At 39.5% G+C, this 21,497-nt stretch overlaps 1 protein-coding gene across 2 annotated transcripts in view; it reads right to left on the minus strand.

The window, feature by feature from the left end:
* Positions 1 to 21,497, minus strand: part of LOC108880522 (CD81 antigen) — a 34,107-nt gene that overhangs the window by 1,552 nt on the left and 11,058 nt on the right. The window contains exons 2-7 of one of the 2 annotated variants that reach the window (XM_018672079.2): positions 17,314 to 17,428; positions 5,618 to 5,715; positions 5,360 to 5,434; positions 2,820 to 2,939; positions 2,228 to 2,326; positions 1,207 to 1,290 (exon numbers count right to left, since the gene is read on the minus strand). In XM_018672079.2, coding sequence (XP_018527595.1) covers positions 1,207 to 1,290; positions 2,228 to 2,326; positions 2,820 to 2,939; positions 5,360 to 5,434; positions 5,618 to 5,715; positions 17,314 to 17,428 — 591 coding nt within the window. The remainder of the gene's footprint in view (positions 1 to 1,206; positions 1,291 to 2,227; positions 2,327 to 2,819; positions 2,940 to 5,359; positions 5,435 to 5,617; positions 5,716 to 17,313; positions 17,429 to 21,497) is intronic. The other variant, XM_051069429.1, reaches the window with a different exon arrangement.

A 21,497-nucleotide genomic window follows, 5' to 3' on the forward strand; every position in this document is an offset into this window, starting at 1 on the left:
AGGTCCAGCAAAAATTTTCAGCCAAGTCTGCACAACAACCAGCAAAAGAAAATGCAGTAAGGAAAACGCTAAAATAAATAGTTTGACATTTTGGGAAAAACGCAAATACACTTTCATTGCAGTTATGAGATAACAGGGTTGATACCACAGAGGCAATAAGTACAGAGGTGGCATTGGAGGGTAATTAGCTTAGTTCAGCATAAAGACAGGAAACAAGTTTTAAAAATACACATACCACCACCTCCAAAGCTTACTAACTGACTTTATAGTTTGTTTGTTTAATCTATATGTAAACTATTGTAAAATCTTACTTTGTAAAACTCATGTTTGCCAATAAACAGTTCAGTATCCAGTGTGCATTAACCTGCTGCTTAAAATAGTCACTCTTTGAGTGATGTTTGCCCAGCTGTTTTAGGAAATAAGTGAGCCTTTAAAAATATGAATCTATCTGAGTGCCACTGACTGGGTAAGGAAGTCAGAAAGTATAGGGCCATGGACTAACATGTTGGTTTTGATCTGAATGAACATTACCAACACCTAACACTTTTTCTCTAAATCATAACACAGAAAAATACACATGCTACATATGTCAAACATAAGCCTAAAAACCATACACGCCTACATGTATGGCTTGTATACTTCAGTACTAAAGCACTAAAATTGGCAAAATGATGACTGAAATCAAGAATGTAAAGAAATGAAGGCTGCAGCTAAGAAAGCCTGACTGATTCAATAAATAAAGTTATATTGTCTATTGTTTATTGTTCAAAAAGCCAAACTTGTGCCAGGCAGTACTGAAATAACTGTTGGTGCTCTCTTTTACTGCCATGTTTTTGTTTGTTTATTTTTAATTTTTAATTTTCTTTTGTAACAGGCTCTGTTGGTAACATTACTCTCATTTTGAGGCCCAAGAAAAGAAAGAACTGAAAAACAGTTAATAAGCTATACCATAAAGTAATGCATTTTGCACTGATTCCTGCTGAAGTCAGACCCACAAACTATACTAGCGTCTTTTAGGTAACTGATGCAGCTGAAACAGCAATAACTTTAATTTATAGATATTATTTGTTTTATACATTTTATGTACAATTGTAATAATAAAACAAATTTCAGATTTAATGTTGCCATGGCAACATCTGTGAGTCTCTGTGTAGATACATTTACTAAAAGGTTCGATGTCTGTAATGTGCAGCTTCATGTTCTCACCATAATAACTGCAACCACCAGAACAGCAATGCCAATCAGATAAATCTTATCTGAAAACAATTCCTTGATCCTGTGGTGGCAACTCTGAAAAGGAAAACCATCAAAACATTAGTTTTCTGCTTCAGAACAGCAATAGCGTCTTGATTCCCCTGTGTTTTGAAAACAAAGTTCCATATTTATTTTGGCTTATTAGTATTTAAGAACTACTCCGTAGTTGTTCCAGTGACCTGAAGGGCTTCTAATTCATTCAGTGGTGTTCTTATATTTTGAGGCAAGCACACGTAAGGAGGAATTACAACCCCAATTCCAAAAAAGTTGGGATGCTGTGTAAAATGTAAATAAAAATAGAATGCAATGATTTGCAAATCTCATAAACCCATATTTTATTCCCAATAGAACATAAACTGAAACTGAGACATTTTGTCATTTCATGGAAAATTAGCTCATTTTGAATTTGGTGGAGGCAGTACATCTCAAAAAAGTTAGAACAGGGGAAACAAAAAGCTGGAAAAGTAATTGGCATAAATCAAAAACAACTGGAGGAGCATTTGACAACTAATTAATTAATTGGTTAATTGGCAACAGGTTTGTACTCATACTCGAGTCCAAGAGGTTTGTGCTAGATATAATGAAATCCCTGTAAGGCATTCCTGAGATGACTGTACTTTAATTTATTTATCTTTTAATTAATCTACCTATTTTATCATCTGAGTTCTTTGGGAGTAAAGTCTAGTGCTTCTTTTAAAGGTACTGGTTGAATACAGTGCTTTCCACACTTCAGAATGTGAATATGCTGCAAAGAAATCAGGGTAAGCCCCCCCCTGTGCAGTACGAGTCTGAATACAGATGCATATCTCACTGCTTAAGTTTTAATCATATCGAATAAACTCTAAGAGCTCCCACTGCGGTGATGTGATATGGCAGTGTTGCTTTTTGTCTAGCTGTAAAAACAACTGCACAGTCTGGCTGAGCTGTTGCATGAAAGTGGTGATAAACCTGTGGGATGGATGATTGCACTTACAATGCTACTTCTAGCGCTGGGGCAGATGTCAGTCAGGCTGAATGCGTCTGTAAATTGGGTCAGAAAAGTGGTCCCCTGGTCTTTTCCACAGCAGCTCAGCTGTAACACAAAAACAACAGTGATTATTCTGTAAATGTGCTCTTAGCTATTTTTAATATAAAGACCATTACAACCCTTTGCTTTCTTAATTATCATACATGTTGCATGTCTATAAACTGTCCATGCCTTCATTCTTTGATAAAATTATCTGCTGGAACTTGATATATAGTTTTTATTTTTCTTCATAGTCTCTCAGTAGTCTCCCAGATAATGGTGATAAAGGTTTATGTTACAGCCATCTACCTGTAAGTGGAGGAATCTCTGTATTTTGCTCATCCGTTAAACTTAAAATTTGCAAGTACTGAGAACTCAAGGAGCTATTTTTTATATGAGCAGTTCTCGAGAAAATAGGTAGGAGAGATATTCCTCCATTTCTTTTGAACTGCACTTGCTGACACAATAGTAATCAAGTTTACGTTTGAATTGAGACAACCCAAGTTTTTTTTTTTCAATAATATAAATTGTGAATATATTTTATAGTTTCTGTTCTTACCGTCTCATGAAAGACCTTGAGAACATGGGCTGCAGCCTGTTTCTTGCTTGGGTCAATTAGGCTTTGTGTCATGGCCTTGTCATATACAGAGTCATAGTAGTTCATCATCTCCTTTGACACCTTCATAAAACATAAGAAAAACAACTGATCTGTTTGAAAATATAAAAAATATAAAATAATACAATTTTACATAAATGTAGACAACCATAAGAGATAAAACTTTGTGTTTAAATTATAAACTGAGCACCACCAAAATCTATTCAGTTCATCTCTGAGTCCAAGTTAACATTTATGCCAAATTTGGCATGCAGTGCATTCCGAAAGTATTCAGACTCTTAACTTTTTCTATATGTTGTACTGTTGCAACCTTATACAATTTTTTAAAGATTCTCTCCCTCATCAATCTACCATCAATACTACAAAATGACAAAGAGAAAAAAATATTTTAGAAATTTTGCAAAATTATCAAAAAGGAAAAAAATCAAAATATCATAGTGACTTAAGTATTCAGACCCTTTGCTACAACACTTGAAATTTAGCTCAGGTTCCTTTCCTTTCACTCTTGATCATCTTTAGCAGACCAGTGCCTCAACACCATCCTGTCGCTGAGTTCTCCTGGCAGTTCCTTTGGCCAAATGGCTTGATTAGTCAGTTACTTAATGTAGCAAGTGCTGGTTTAGTTATACTAACATTGATGTTTATCTAAATGTTTGTTACCTTATTATGCTATTATGTGTAGTGAACGTTCTATAACGTTTTGGTCACCAGTGAGTTAAGCCAGTGTTAGCCAGGCAGCCTGAACTGACTGCAGTTTACTACAGTGTTTTCTTTAACGTTAGCCATAACATTAATTTGGCCACAGCCCATAAGGAACAGTGCAAATCAATTAGAATATGACAGAAAATCCATCTTCTTAGTTGATGTGGCCCATTGTAATACAAAGCACAAAGTTGGTATTTTTATTTAATTTTACTTTACTTTTGCAGGGGGACCTCATTATTTATATTTACCCAAAGACTGATTGATTGGTTTTCACTAAACAGGATGGTCACTAAAAAAGATGTGTCCTATCTGTGATACAATAAAAATATTTGTTTCTTACCAAAATGTAATGTTAAGTGGTATCAGTGTGTTCTGGAGCCATTTAAAGAGTTTAAAGCATATTTTCAAGATTTCAAGATTACCACAATAATAGTTAATTGCAGTTATTTTGGCCAGGATAATTATGAAACTTCAATATCGTCCCATGCCTAAACACCACTTTGCTATCATGTCATCTAGGGAGCCAGCATCTCCCTTTTTCTCCTAAAGCAAGTAAAAAATCAGAGTTTCCTACAATATTCATAATCTGAGATATGCAAATATAATAACGTGAGCAGTCGGTTCAAATATCTGTCATAGAACCATACTTCCATCTAGTGTCAACCACGCAATGAGACATAATGCTTTTCACAATCAATTGAATCAAATAATTATTTCTCATGTTCTGTATTGCTACTCCTTTTTTAGATAGATAGATTTATTGTCACTGTTTTTTCAAGACAATGAAACACCAATTAGCAACTCAATGACAGCACAGATTAATAGTGTTAGAAACAATTTATTCTTTTGTCTGATCAATTAGCCACCATTATTTTGCTTAAGATGTGCAAGCAACGTACTGACATGATCCGTGTTTCACTGATGTTTCTTTCTTGCCAATGATAGCACTATTAAGGTCCATATCTTGTTTTGTACAATGTCCTCATTGATTATGGTGGAAGGTGAATATGCAATTTAACAAATTTAATAATTCATAACATTAAGAAAATCGTTTTTCATTCTAACTGAAACATGTCTTAAACATCATTCCCCAGGGATAAAATGTGACGCCCCGAATTTCTGGGCCTTTAGTATTGTTTGCTATGAGCATAGAGCCATTTGCCATGCACTTTATTTCAGTCCTTCTGTTCTATCTTTAAATATGTACATTTCAAGTAAATTCTTCTTTTGTCTATACAGGCAAGCAATTTCCTGTATCTTACAAACCAAGCAACAACAAAGTAAGCCAGGAGAACAAAACTGTCTGAATGTACTTTTAGAATTTTTTGACAAGGCACACCTGTTAATTGAAAACCAATCCAGTTGACTACCTCATGAATCTGATTGATGATGCAAATGATCAAGAACCAAAAGGTCACACAGACCTTCAAAAGTCCTCTGCAGAGATGAGAGAATCTGCCAGAATGACGACCATCTCAGCAGCACTCCATCAAGAAAGCCTTTATGGTGGAGTGGCTGTATGGAAACCACTCTTGATTAAAAGGCCATGACAGCCCTCTTGGAATTTGCCAAATGGCATTTAAAACTCTGATGGATGAAAATTTAACTGTCTGGACAGAGCTCCAAGTGTCTGGCAAACACCAGACACTGCTCATTACCTGGCTAATACCAAAAGGTATAAGGGTCTGAATACTTTCTAGAGCAACTGCAGTTACTGTGCTTTTGGGCTCACTGTTGCATGCCTATTTCAAACTACAGTGTATTGTTTGCAGTCTTACAGTGTCTTTGTGCATGAAGCCCAAGATTCCACCTGTAACCTCAAAGGCGAACAGGATGACCAGGCAGACAAAGAACTGCAGGATAGGACAGAAACATCATATAACTGGTACATTAAGGATTTAATTAACTGAAGTTTTTTTAATCTATCCTGATACACATGCATGACATAAATAAAATCACAACCCACTCATGAATATACAGTTCCATATCCCTATTAGAGGTCTAAAACTCCAAAGGTAAATGTGATTATGACTCACAGTTCCCAAAAGACACTGGGACTCCTGGATGGCACCATAGCACCCAAGGAAACCAACCACCATCGTCACTGCACCAACAGCAATCAGGATGTGGACAACTGGATAGACAGATGGCCAGTAGAGATTAGTATCCATGGCAGTACACATACCAGGTAGAAATAAGAGGGCTGGCAGGAATGCTACAGAGAATTCATAAGAAATTAGAAAAAGACAATTATGGTGCCGAGAATCCAGCTGCATTTACACTCAGCTTTTTTTTAAAATCACATTCATAACACATGGAAGAAAATAACAAACAAACTCAAAGATGTAGGGTACAATTCAAGCAAGGTTTCCTGTCAAAACAGAATCACACCTTCTAAAGAAAGGATGTTTTCAGTTTAAACAGGGAACATTAAACAATTAAACTCACAGGAATTGACAACAAACAGATTGAAATGTTGAGATTATATACTAACATGAAAGAAATACACAAGTAGAGAAGGTTAAGCCATAATGATTAAATAAAAAATTAGGAACTGAGCATGAGTTCAGAGTAAATGACATACAATATGTAGTGCTTTCTTTAAAGACCAATCTGCTGCTTTTGTGTGGTGTGTGAGAGTGAGAACAATGTAAAAGTAATTCTGAATCAAGTAGCAGCTACTGCTTTATTTAACACATACTTTGGCTGTACATGCTACCTACCTACCAAATAAACATAATTGTTATTTAGTAAGAATGATATAACATTTCATAATAAATACCTTCAGTTTCATTATTTCATTCATGTATCTTTTTTCATATGATCACTTATTTCATTATGAATCTTTTTTATAAAATTAATACTGAGCACAAAGTTTTGTGAGTCTTTGAGCATGTTTAGGCCCTCACACAGCGGGTTCACTTTGCCCGATTGGACATTGTATATCTGAGTTACAACTCCACAGGGAAGCATCGAGTCCATCATTATCAAAGATCTGAAATTTGGGGCAGATTGGACAAAATAAAAATTTGAGGTACCACCATGGCCACGCCCTTCGACATCAAAACAATCTTTTGATAACTTTTAATCGCAAACTCAATAAGAGTATCAGGACCGAGTTTGAGGTCGATACAATGAAATCTGTTGGAGGAGTTCGATCAAATAAAATGTGTCCAAATAGCAAAAAATGACAAAAATGTTCAAATTAAAATCAAAATGGCACAAACAGGTAATGGTAGGTCTGAGGCCATGACGTCAAGAGACTTTTTTTGTACATCTTGGCATGGTACATATGTGGTGCGAATTTCGTCCTCCTAAAACAAACTAAGCACAATGTGTGCGTAAAGTTTAGTGAGTTTTTGAGCACATTTACGCCCTCAAAAAGGCACCTGTTGTGCTATGGGAATATAATAATCGGAGCAATGACAATCAGGCTTTCACATGATTAGTGCTCGGGTCCTAATAACCAGAGTAATTCCAGCAGGGCCTTCGTGCGCCTTGTGCTCGGGCCCTAATAATAATAATCTCTGCAAAAACAAAAGGTTCCTTGCACCATGCTCGGGCCCTAATGAAGATTAAGACTAGCATCCTCTGCCACAAAAGCTGTAATGATTATGTAGCCTGGAAGGAACTGACCCTATAACTCCTTTGCTACTGAGACAACTGATGTAACTGGAAGAACTGAGACATAGTTTGAAGAACATTTTTCAAACTTGTTTACATTTCAGTAACAAAATTTCACAAAAAACATGAGTACACTTTCAACTGATTATTTTGCTTTATTTTTGTTCATTGCTGTTGTTTTTAAGTCAAGATTGCTTAGAGAACACACATTGATATTCAGGGTAGTAAAAAGTGTGTATGTTTATTTATGGAGAAATACCGAAGGCTGGTCACCATTGGGTGATTGTAATTCGGCAGGAGTGAAAGAAATGAGAAAAACAGATGTAGGACCTAATACTGAAAGGTTCCTGGCAGAAAAAAAGACAAAGACAAGAGGGAAGGGGAGGAAAAAAGGGCAGACGGAGATGGGGGGGTAGGAGAAGTTGGGGGGGGGGGGGGGTAGGAGAAGTGAGACAGCCCAACTTGAACACTAACCACAACCAGATGGGGAAGTAATGAGGAGCGACAGTGGAAAGAAATCAAATGGAGTGAAGGAGAGGAAAACTTTTAAATGGGAGGGAAGAAGAGGGGTGGGGCCTGGGAGAAGGAGGAGGGGGGAGTTCTGTGAGGAATTTTTTCCTGTACCAACTAAGCTTTTTCTTCCCTTCTTGGAAATGAGAGGGGCTTTATGTGACTGGTAGGATGCAATCACAGGGGCTGTTTGGGAGAAAGTCCCTAAGCAGTCAATCTTTTTAGCCATTTAACATTGTAAGGCTATGTTGCCTCAGAAGAAGAAAAAACAATGATCCTCAACGCCCTTTCAAATTCTTTAAGCTATAGGAGACTCACATTTATTTTGTAATCATGCCAATTCTAGATTTTCCTATCACGTTCTCTTTTATCTCTTTTCTCCCTTTTCTCCCTCTTTTTCCTCAGAATGTAGATGATTCAGGTGGTTCACGCAGACAGGAGGAACTGACTGGGGTAATGTGGATGTTTATGATGGTTTGCAGAGTTGGAGAGATGATAGCAGCTACCTTAATGTGGGCCTGCAAGCTTTTCATTGAGTCATATGATGAGCTGTCTGTCCTCTGTTAGACCTGGTCACAAGCAGCCGCTGATCTGGGTGAGGCAGGGCAGCTCCTCTAAATGAATGAATGAATGAATGTATTTCACACCAGTTTAATATTCTCACATCTAGGTTATTGAGCTCTGTAGGCCCTGTCCAGTTCTGTGAGTGACTGTAGCAATGCTATGTCTGACCATACTATAGATATCGGGTAGATAATGGAATAATATCAAGGGTGCTATGTACGTTTTTGCTACACAGCCAAGCATAGCATAGCATAGCTGTGTGAATTAAGCATCTAACGTCATTCCTTTTTCTCGTCAAGAGGTGTCTCCACTGGTGGAAAGCAAAGGCAATGTTGTTTTGTTTCTATCACTTCTTTTCTTCTGCTGAAATTAGCATGCTAACCAGCTAGCCCTGCCCTGTCCAGTCTTGTAATACCACTTTGAGACACTTTAGTGTTCAGTCTGCTCTCAGTCAAATATTAGAGGATGGAGGAGTAGTGCTGCTTAGGGGGTAATCTTCTTCTGGTATATTGTACCACACTTCTTTCAGCACTTCCCAGAGTTCCTCCTTAGATTTAGGCGGTCTTTTATTTCTTTCTCTGTCCAGGTGATCCCATACTGGCTCTATAATGTTCAGGTCTGAACTCTGTGGAGGCCAGTCCATGACTGTCAGTGTTTTATCAGCTGTGTTTCTCTCTAAATACGATTTCACTGCATTAGCAGTGTTGCTTGGGATCTTTATTATGCTAAATAAAAACCACTCCCAATCAGGCACTTTCCAGAAGGAATGGCATGATGAATTAAAACCCGACAGGTTTTCAGCATTCATGATTCCAGCATTCATGATTCCATCTATTTGGACAATATTGGCAGCACCACTGGCAGAAATGCAGCCCCAAACCAGGACAGACCCTCCACCATGTTTCACTGAAGGCTGTTGCCAAGTGGACACAAAAATTTCAAACTTTGTCACTTCATAATGCTCTTTTCCAGTGATCTTCATTCCAATCTTTGTGAGCTTTAACATATCTTGGGCTTTTCACCCTGTTCCCCTTCCACAAAAGTGGTTTCTTGGCTGCTACCTCTCTACAAAGATCCTTGCTGGACTTTTTCCTTAAAGAAGAAACTCCGAGATGTTTTCTTGGTCTTCCAGTCTTTTTTCTTTGTCTTTGGCCTCTCCTGTTTCCTCAAATCCACACATCTTGAGTATCCAGTTTTTTTCTTTTCTTTTTTCTTTTTTAATTATTTTTTGGGGCTTTTCACCTTTATTAGATGGGGCAGTGGAGAGGAGGCAGGAAACAGGGAGAGAGAGTAGGGGAATGAAACGCAGTAAAGGTCCGGCCCGACCTGGAGTCGATCATGGGCCCAGCTGCTAACGGCCCATATGGTACGCACCCCAACCATTGGGCTATGAGGGCGCCCCCACATCTTGGGTATCCAGTTTGCTTGCTGATTTCCTTTGACAGTGGCTTTTCTGATGCAAAATTATGACTTTATGTGTGATTTTATGATTTTATTCTGTAATCATTGGCATTTTGAATGGAATGATGTGATTAGAAGTTGGTCTTATACATATTAGCAAGGTTCCAATTAATTATACTCATACAACATGTCTATGTAATGCTCAAGCATGTCCTGCACAAACCTGGTCTAACAGACCTATTTCCAGCAGTCAGTTTGACATGAAATAGTAGGACAAATACAGGTGTTAGCAATGACATTGATTGGGCTCCATTCCATTTAGGTTTAGGAGAGCCAGGTTCCCACTGTTGCTCAGGTGTAAGCGGAGGTCAAACTAAATACTTGCCACTTTAGCCTATAAAAGCAGTTTTTCAGATTTTTTTTCTGTTCTTTAATACTGCATACACATTTTCTGTATTTTCTGGTTGTATTCTAATAAAGAGACTGACAGTTAATTATATATGGTAATTATAGCATTGCTAAAACAATAAATCTAATGGTGACCTAAGACTTTTGCACACTACTATATACTGTCATGCCATCAACTCTTAAAAATGTCAGTTGTCAAGGGATCATCTTAGTCTCATCACAGATTTTATTTACATCTCACTTTAATCTGGCACCTGTTCTGAATATAAGACTAATTTACATGCTTTAATATACAGCATACACTCAAGCTAGCATGGACTCACAAGGTTCTGTAAAACCTGATGATATGTGTTATTCAAGCATGATTTTACAATGTTGCACAGTGCTTCTTATGATGTCATAGAATTCTCAGTTTATTATTATTATTAGGACCCGAGTAACAAAGTTGCAAGGACCCGAACGGGGCTGTGGCACATAACTCCAACCTGCTGAAAACTGCATTATTCTTGAGTGACTGGGCTCAGGCATGGTCACCGGGCTCCACGGCACCCCCAAATGCAGGCCATGTTGAAAAAAAAGTTGCTTCGATTTTCACGAAATACGGTGTTGTCATTGCTCTTATCATTGTAGACTTACTAAATGTTTTTTTTTCCTGCATCAATTTTCATTCTTCAATCGCAGTTTTGAGGCCTTTAGGATTCGAAAAAACTCACAAAACTTTGCATGCATGTTTAAGCACCTAAGCACTTTGATTTGATATCACAATTGGCCACAAACGTGCTATAGCAGCTCTCTAACGCCCCCTAATTACTTTCAGCACTTTTCAGGTGGCAGTCAATCTTGGATGCTCATGAAACTTGGCATTTATGTTATCAGTCATGTAACTTTCTGATGTGGGTCTTGGGTGTGGTAAAATGGCTCAAGGGCGCCCCCTAGAAAATTTCAATGAGGCAGCCCCTGCGTGCCGTTTTACGCAGGTGTACGAAATTTGGCAGGCACATGTAACACCCCAAGATGTACAGAAAAGCCTCTTGGAGCCATTCCCTAAATCCAACAGGAAGTTGAATTTTGCATGTAACTTTGGCGTCAAATTTCACTATTTGCCTCTGTACTTTAACGAATTTTGATGCTTAATACTGTTAAAACCACTCAAGGCGGTACTTGCCAAGAATGATGGCAAAAGGACAGAGGCTTAAGCCCACCTTAGTGCCTATCTGTGCAGGTGGCTGTCTTCATGCATGATTCAAATATGCAACTAATGGGCACAGTGAGTGATTTAACTAATTTGTTCTGTCTCTAACAATCATGCAATTCCAGAACCATTTGGTTAGGGGAGGAACAATTCAAACAACTAAGGATTCAACTAAGGATCAAACTAAGGATTCAGTTTGATATTCAATACAGGGGTCACAGTTTAATACACTCACCATTCCTCCAACGATACGTTTCATGAAGAAAGAGTGAAAACAAACCAAGATCTAAAGAGTTTCATCTTAGTGTAAACTGCAGACATAAAAGCTCTTATCTCAAATCTTTTGTTTCCACAAAATCTGGTTTCTTACAGCTTACATACTTACAGTGTTTTCCTTATTGAAAACTAAATTCCACTTTAAATGTATCAATAAAATCTTTCTTGCAGTTATTCTCTTATTCTGCACACTACAGTGCAAAATCAGATGCGGTATTGGCAGTAATATAAGGCAATATTTTTCCCCTAGGTGTAAAGTCACAGTTGGCTTATCTATACAATCATCCTTCCATTCTTTACAACAGATGTTCTTTTTTAGTGGAGCAAGTACCAGTGTAACTATGGCATTTTGTGTTGCGTTGTGGGCTGTTTGTAGCTGTATTATGTTGCTAGGCTAGCAAATGTTTGAGAGTGAATTTTTCTGAGTTAATCAGCCTTAAAACTGTTGTTAGTTGAGTTGAACTGCTGTAACATGTTCTGATGCCACAAATTAAGTACATTCATAACAGCCAAGATGAGCTCGGAAAGATATTAACTGTCAGAGAAAATAAATATGCAAGAGGAATAAGAGTGAGCAAAGGATCGAGCCACTACAGCAGGGATCACCAACCTTTCTGAAACTGAGAGCTACTTCATGGGTACTGAGTCATATGAAGGGCTACCAGTTTGATACGCTCTTCTGAAATAACAAATTTGCTCAGTTTGCCTTTAATTATACATTATTAATAATGATTAATGATACTCATCTATGTGAAGATACTGATCACGTTAATGATTTCTCACAATAATTATCAGCAATGACAACAAGGTGAGAAACAGATATCAATATTCAGCACTTTATCTCTATTAATCTCAGTAATTGTTAAATTTTCAGATGATCACTTACATCACTACATTTCATAGGAAAAATGTCCCATTTTCACTAGCCACTGACAAACCCTTTTAACAAATCATGAACTATGTTGCACCATGTTTCAAAAAGTTATCAATTATGTAATGTTAAAGAAAAATCAGCTTACATATTTTTAAATAAATCTTGTCACATTTTGAACTAATGAGCAAAACTGCTGCATTTTTAACAAAATTATAACTGTTACATGTCATGAACACACTTTTAAATTGAACACAGTTCTTCAATATTTTAATTCAACTTTGCCATGGCACTGCCATGTTGCCACTGACAACATCTGGTATCTGTTTCTTTGTTAGTGGGAAGACTGGCATTGCATGCTGTTCACCAGTGTATTGTAATCTGGTGTGTAACTTGATACTGCAACTGTGAGTGAGTCTTTCAAATGTGCATCAGTGAGGTGTGTTCTGTGTTTGTTCTTGATGAAGTTCATGTCAGAAAACGCTGATTCACAGAGATAGGTTGAACAGGCTGGCAACCCTCATAGCTGCTGTGCATACACCACTGTACTTCTCTGTGTCAACTAGGCACCAAAAGTTTGGTGCAGCCTGGTAGGCTTTGAGGTGGAGGTCATTTTGCAATGTTATGATTTTAATCTCCACCTGTCCAGCATCCAAGTTGAACATTGCACTTAGTTGCTCAACAAAGCATGTTGTGTCCACATTCATGAAAGGATTGGAAATGAATGACACACATGGCTCAAGCTGATCAAGGTCACAAAACCTATTCTCACACTCTTGCCCAAGTCTGTTTATGATTTAACAGTACTTTTCTGCAACTTTGTCAAATGTCTCAGATGCAGAAGCATTGTCTTTCAGCACCAACTGAACAGAGGGAAAGTGCAGCACCTTTTTTCTCTGTAAATCCACAGAGAAAATGTTCATCTTGGCTTTAAATGCATTTAAAGCACATCATAGCAACAACAGTCTTACCTTTGCCTTGCAGCTCGCAGTTCTAGTGGTTTAGTTTCCCAGTAATGTCCGTCAAAAATGCGAGGTCAAGTGTCCACTCACTCTAGCAGTGAGACGTCTTCGCCTTTGGACTGCATGAACTCTTTGATTTCACCCAAAAGTGACAAAAAACGTAAAACTCGTCCTCTGCTGAGCCATCGGATTTCTGTGTGTAGCAGCAGGTCACCATATTCAGCTGACATCTCCTCCAATAGCACCTTGAAAATCCTGTGCTGTTTTGCTTTGGAGCAGATGTTGTTTATGATTTTCACAACCGGAGTCATCACGTGCCCAAAGCTGATGACTTTTGCGCATAACGCCTGCTGGTGAATGATGCAGTGGTAATGCAGAAATTTTGGGAAGTCTGGGTCACCTTTACAGTGAGCGATGAAACCTGTATGTCAGCCGATCATAGCAGGAGCCCCATCTGTAGTCACCGCTACCAGCTTTTGCAATGGTACCTTTTTCTGCACAAAAAACTCACCGCGTTATAAATGTCAACGCCCCTCGTAGTTGTCTTTAAAGAGAGTAGTGTCAGGAGTTCTTCTCTTGTGGAGAAATCTTCAAACACCATCCGGATAAAAACCAACAGCTGCGCTGTACTGCTGCTGTCCACGGACTCGTCGCACTGGATGCTAAACCACCTGCACTTCACCAGATCCCGGTCCAGCTGATCGGCCAAGTTACCAGACATAGCTGACACTCGTCTAGCCATCGTAGATGCCCCCAGTTGGATGTCGGAGAGAGTGGAGATCAGATCGGTTCCATTTTTCTCGTCTTTAAGTACATTGTTAGCAATTATCATCATTGCTTCTTTGACAACTTCTCCATCTGAAAATGCCTTTTTCTTGATCAGAAAATGTGTAGCTCTAAACAAGGCTTCGGTTGCTTTTTGTGACTTTTTCGCCGGCCTTGTGAAAAAAGACTGTTGCTTACCCAAAGCTGCCTTTAGCTCACAGGCTTTTTCTGCCTCTAGTGTGCTTCCTGGTGGGTACTTAGCATGGCAGCTTTTGTGACACACAGTGAAGTGTCTCTCCACATTGTGCCACTTTGCCGTCACCACAGTCGCCCCGCAAATGAGACACACGCAGGTTTCTTTCACAGTCGTAAAAAAGAACTCCTCCTCCCATTCGTTGTGAAAGTGACAAGTTTTCTTTCTTTTTTCTGCCATGTTTTTGGGATAAGAAACTGCATTCAGCGCCCATCTTCGCTGCGCCTGCTGGCTTACTCTCCACGAACACTGGTTTTGTCACGTGCACAATACTGACCTTTGAACTAGAGTAGGTCAGAGTTCACCTAAACTTATCTAAACTTCATGTATAATGAACATATTTTTAAGATATTGTCATTTTTAAATCTATATAAATGCAAGTGTGATTAAAAAAGAATAGCAACTGCGGGCAACTCATGTGGCCCTTGGGGGTGACCTGGTGCCCGTGGGCACTGTGTTGGTGACCAATGCACTACAGTCACTTGGTCAGCTGTTTAGTGGTCAGTGGGAAAGTGAGCGGCCTACAGGAATCTGACTGAAGGCAACCAGGGGATTACTTCAGGACACAGCACTAACTTATGAGTCACATTACAAAATATTTTTAGCTTTACGATGTGTACTGCCGTATTTTCTGAATCGTGATACATCACATACAATACATGGTGCATTGCTACACCACTCTATATCATACAACCTGCATTAACCCTGCGGCTGCCAGTCCACCGACGGGCGCAGTGTGAGAGGGCCCGTTCAGCGCTGCTTGCAGCTTTCATCATTATTATACTTAATATTATGTCGCGAAAAAGCAACATTTTTTTTCATTAAAAGTATCAACCAATCACACAGACTGCAAGAGGCTGCTCTGGGTCAGATACAGCATTGGCATTGCCAGCCAGACTGCAAACTGTCCCACCAATATCCTAAAATATGCCTAGGACCAGCTGTGGTGGAGCTTCAGTTTCTGTATCGCAGGTCAGTATTTTGCATGTTTGCATTGTTTGTTCACATTACACTGTATGTGTAAAGACCTTAAATGTCTACTGTGGCTGTGGTCAAGTAAAGAAAAAACAAATAAATGACAGTCCGGACTCCCTAGTCTTCTTTGGTCATCAAGTAGTTATTGTAAAGCTTTGAGGTGTGTTTGGGATCATTATCCTGCAACAGTATGAAGCCTTCTCCACAAAGATGAAAACCAGATGGTGAAACATGTGTCTGAAGAATGGTGTGGTACTTCTCAATTCAGTCAATTCAATGTGGGTATCCAACCCATGAGGAGGCAGAACACCCCCCCCAACTCCTGAGTAGGTAAAACCAACCCCAGACTAGAATATTCTCACCACTGCCGATTTGATACACTGTAGTATAATTCTGTCAAACTTGGATTCATCATTAAATAGGACTTTTTTTCAAATAACCCACTGTGAAATGCTGGTATTTCTTAGCCCATCCCATGCATTTGGCCTTGTTTCCCCTCCTTAGAAGTGGTTTAGAAACTCCTACAGGTCCTCCGAGACCACTACATGTCAGCCTCCTTTTGACAGCAGTCACAGAACTAAGCTTGATGATCTTCTGATGGTGTGGTCACTTCTGGTCTGCCTTATTGTGCTTTAGATACAACTGATATAGTTTCTGCAAAGTGTTTTAGAGTTCCATGCTTTGCAACCTTAGAAACCTTCTGACACTGAGAAAGCACCTCTTTTTTTAGAATAACAATTTGACTTTTGACACTGACACTTTGAGAGTCACCAGAATGCATGCTCAATGAAAAGGATATAATTCACAAAAATCTGACCTCATTCATATTAAAAATTGGTTGGGAACAGCAGTTCAGCTGCTGCTAACATCTGCTCAGCTTGTTTCTGTGATAACTTATGATGCAGATGCTCAGGAGGTGGAATTACCCTTTTCACCAAAACAAATGGACCTGAGATCAAATCCAGTAAAACCACTGAATAAAGCAAGTTCCTTGGGGCCAAGTCACCGCTAACATTTGTTACATATATTTAAAAAACAACCAAAATCATCATAAAATCATAAAAATGTGCCTTAAAACTGAATAAATAGTCAATTTTAACTGTTTCTGACAACTGCAATGAACAACACTAACAGACTTCTCTAGGTTAAAAAAATGCAGCTATATAAGGAGGAGAGGACTAGGGCTAGCCTTCCTGCCAGCAGAGCCTGTTGGCAGATTGTACAGGTGGCAAAAAAAAAACAAAAAACATTGATAGATAGACTTTCAAACATTTGGGGTTGTGTTTTTTCTTTTTGCCATGTGAGTGCTGGCAGCTGTGTGTGTGTGTGTCCGCTTCCTTACATATTTTCTTTGTTAGTGGCCATATACACAGTCGATTTGACTTGGGCCACCTCTGATTAGGGAGCATGACTGTCTGTCACACATTATTAATTGCTGCAAAAATGCAACACTATTAATTACTGGGTTGGATTCAGGGGTTGTGAAAATAATCGCAGTCTTTGCGGTTTTGGTAATTGCATGAGTTCAAATCACAATTTTGGTTTATATTTGATAAATCATTCAGCCCCATTTCCAGCTATCATGCAGTTATTTTTATATCAGATTAGAAAATTCTGACTCAGTGGCTTTTTAAACCCACATGCAGTGTTTCCACTAAGTCTGTAAAACGAGTATTAACTGAAAGAACAATTAAAAGAACAAAGAACCTATAAAAGCATTTCAATAAATGCACAGTGTTAACAGTTAATTGGGACCTGATGAGTGGACAAAAAGTAGTGTTGTCATGTGTAAGCAATGTAAATGAACACAAATGCCAGAAACACAGACATTTTTTAGGGTCATACTGAACTATGTCCATGGAGTTTAGCAAGAGATTTTCCATAACACAAAGGACAGACACAGAGTTAGAAAGTACAGACATGATACATACATATGTAGAAGGTGCTGGGGGCATGGGCTCCTTCAAACTCAAGCTCCAGCAGGGTGCTGGTCTTAGGGTCATGTCTCAACCACAGGGCCACACCGAGGATTACTCCTCCTGCAAGCTGCAACATACAACACATGTAATTCTTTCAGTACATTTAATTTCAACAAGTACATTGCACTACACTGCTGGCTATTTTTTTTTAAAAATCAGTGTTTAATGTTTTTTGCATTTTCACATCCACTTGGCACACTGATCGACATCCAGTGAGGTCTTGGCCTAGATTCACCTTTTCATGCCTGAGTGCAAAATCCCATGATGTGACCAAGCCAACAAAACTCAGATGTTCTTCTCTTCTCTTCTCCTGCCTGCTCAAGAGAACAATTGAGAGTTGCTGCTCTCCATCTCATCTCCCTATCACAATGGTAGGAACAAAATGTCTGACCTCCATGAAGCCTGTCTGAAGCAGAGGCCTGCACTGACAGTGATGCCACTGTCTGCCTAAGGATTTGGAGGCAGGTGATTTAGCACCAGCAGTTAGAACAAAAGGTCAACCAGCTGAGTTGCCACCAAAGATCACTGATTTACACATTAAATCTCATCCGTCTTATCCATACAAAAACCCAAGCGTAAAGCCAGTCTTTATGCAAAGCTAAGTTAACTGGTTGGCTGGCTGTATCTTAGCTTAACAACAGACACTTTATTATCAATCTTCTCATCTAACTTTCTTGAAGAAAGCGATGTCTAACTTTAAACTCTAAGACTAAAAAAATAATAGGCTTTGCAACATAAAACCTAGAGTTGGAGGAGATGGTTAGCTTAGTTTATCATAAAGGCTGGAGGGGAAAAAGAGCTAGCCTGGCTCTCTCCACTGTTGAAACAATCCTTCCACCAACACCTCTAAACTAAATCTTGGTGAACAACAGGTGGGACACAGAAAAACTGAAACCCCATCTATTGTATGGTTGAGATACTCCCAGTCTACTCTGTCAAAAGCCTTTTGTGCATCTAAGCTGAACTAGAGGAGACACCTGATGTTAATGACTTCTGTCTACCTGGTATGAACCCTGTTTGATCAGGATGAATAAACTGCATTATCTAAGTATCCTTTGGTCATTACATAGAGACCTCTCAGCTTATTTCACTCCTTATTTATGATTTCAGGAAAGTCATATAGTTCTTCATAGAAGGATGCAAATACTTCTGCTATTTCTTTTGGTTGTGACACTCATCTCGTTTAATTTGTATCTTATTAGTCTTAATTCATTCTTAAGTTCTTTATCTATATTGATATTTTTATTTTCTAACTTTAGTAGCTTTATTCTACTCTCCAAATGTGATTGCTTCTTCAACCTGTTGTTTCTTATTCTACTCAATATTTCAATCATTTTATTTTATTACTGCTTTAGCGCCTTCCCATGAAATGACCACAAAACTAACTGTGGCCTACATCGCACAAGTATCACAAGATAACTGAGCTGTAACCAAGTCACCAACTCTGTCTGCGGTGTTTCCGCTATATGTATTTTGTAGCGGTGGCCCGCCCCACAAGAGTTATTGCCGCTTATATTGTGAGGCTGCAAAATACCCAGTTGAGCCAAGAAGGAGAGAGAGAAAGAAGAGAAAATGAGAGAAAACAGTAGAATGAACTAGCTAACATTAAGTTAGGTTTGTTTGGTGGCTGTGGCTCATGAGGTACAGCGGTCGCCCACTAATTGGATCCCCAGCTCCTCAAGTCTGCATGCTGAAGTATCCTTGGGCAAGATACTGAAACCTGATTTGCCCTTGATGTGTGTCATTGATGTGTGAATGTGTATGAATGTGTTAGAAAGCACTTTGTATGTTTAGAACAAGTGCTGTATGAATGTGTGTGTGAATGGGTGAATGTGACCTGTAGTGTGAAGTGCTTTGAGTGGTCAATAAGACTAGAAAAGCACTACAAGTGCAGTCCATTTATCATTTACCATCGTGTGTCTCTACAGGCTCTATGTGTGTCTGTCAGTCTCCTGTCATTCCCCTTCGGTGTATCAGTATTTGAAAAATCACAACAGGCAGCAGTACAACCATTGTAAAGTTACTGCAAAGGCCGCAAGCAAACATAGTGCTGCTGTTTGTTTTGTGAGAATTGTTCTATAGCTCATTATGTGTATGTTCTGTACCATTTATTGTTAGAATACAAACAAATTTTCATCCTTGGATTAGTACATACAGCAGTTAATGTTTCAGTGATATACTCCTGAACAAAATCTTAAGACTGCGGGAAAAATTACAAGTATTCCCATTTCGCACTGGTGTATCGCAACCAGGTTGTAAGTAGAGCTTCAAAATGCAAAATGAAGAAAGAGAAGCAAGAGACAAAAAATAGGTAGTGGGCAATTTATTGAAAACTCCATTTAAACTCAAACAGGCTGATCAAAAGTTTAAAACCATAGCCTTAAAAAGTCAAAATCTGGCTTTCATGTAATTTTCTTTCAGGCATTTACACTGACAACAAAGAAAAAAAGGCTTTCGGTCTTTGAACGTGGCAGGATTGTTGAGCTGCTCAAGCAAGGCCCCTTGCAACGCGCCATCACTGTCTAAGTTGGACGCAGTAAGACAGTCATTTTAAATTTCTTAAAAGATCCTGAGGGTTATGGGAGAAAAAAGACAAGGTGGTAGACCCAAAGAAATTTCACCTGCACCCAGCATTCAAATGGATTCACCCTTTGCAGCAGAATTAAAGGGGATTCTCCAAAGGTCACACAATGCAGGTCCCCCTGTTACCTCAAACATGCACAACCCAGTTGTGTGGCACAGAGACGAGCACATGCCTCAACGTTCCATCCCAGCACACATGGCCCCCTCCTGAAGTTTCTAAAGTCAAGCTAGCAACGTATGATGGCAAGGAGGACCGGGGCTCATTTCAGTTTCCTTTTGAGCACCAGGCAAGTATGGATGGACTGGTGCAGAGCTTGTTGATAGATTTCATGAATGCCTTCGTGGAGCTGCTATATGCTTCGTCTGCTCCCTGCCAGAGGACATCCATGAAGACTACACTGTCCTTAAAGAACAACTCACTCAAAGATTTGGAGTAAAAAATCCCCCTACCACTGTCTGCTGGAAGTTGGGAGAGCTGCATCAGGGTAAAGAATCTCTTGCGAGTTTGCTGAGGAGGTGCAGCGCCTTGTGAGCCTGGCTTATCCTGGAACCAACATATCACTGCAAGACCAGCTGGCTACCGATGCCTTTTTAAAGGGACTGAGGATTCAAAAGGTAGACTATGAGGTAATGAACCATGATCATCATCCATCAATGACTCACTGAGGCACAGAAGTTGGCTGAAGCTCATAAACATAACTTCAAAGCAAATCAAGGTCGTGATGCTGAGCTGAGCGCAGGGAGGGCCAGACGTATCTCCTGGGTAGATGAGGAAAGTGACTTACCTGATGAGCTTTGCCTTGCCTCCAGATGTTTGCAGAGACCCAAGTATGTTACTGAGGAACAATTTAAAATGCTGATGGACAGACTAGAGCAGCTGCATCTGTGGGGTCGGGGCGCTCTGCACAGAAATTCATCTGTAAGGTCTTTTTTTGCCACATCCACCACTCTCTTCTCCTGGGCCTTGATGCCATGCAAGCTGCTGATATGACAGTCTTTGCTGGTCGCCATGTGTTTGTGGGCAAAGAGCCAGTGCCTTCACAGGTCTGAGGAAATGGGAAGACTACGCTGTGGCACGTGCTCCTGGAAGACAACGGTACCCTACCACCTGAAAAGTGAGTGCATTGCCTGAGGCAAAGTTGATAATTATCTCATATACCAACAGTCATCTCACCCCAGCACAACAGATATACTGTGTCACCAGACGGGAGTTGGTAGCCACCGTCAGATAAACAAGACAGTTGCACCACCTTCTCCTTAGCAGGAAGTTCCTCCGAACAGACCACAGCATTCTAACCTGGCTGTTTCGTTTCAAACATCCAGAAGGGCAGTTATCTGGCTGGCTTGAGGAGCTAAGTCAGTACAACTTTGAGACTGAACACAGAGCTGGCCAATGACATGCAAATGCAGATGCACTATCAAGGTGTGACACAGAGGGCCCAACAGACTGTGACTGCTATCAAGCAGGCAAGGAAGTGACGGACCTCCAATGTCAAGGTTGTTCACAGTGTCAGAGGCTGCACAGTTGGCCAGATTCGAAGAAGATGTGGATG

This window comes from Lates calcarifer, unplaced genomic scaffold (genome assembly GCF_001640805.2).
Source record: "Lates calcarifer isolate ASB-BC8 unplaced genomic scaffold, TLL_Latcal_v3 _unitig_950_quiver_259, whole genome shotgun sequence".
Classification (NCBI taxonomy): domain Eukaryota; kingdom Metazoa; phylum Chordata; class Actinopteri; family Centropomidae; genus Lates; species Lates calcarifer.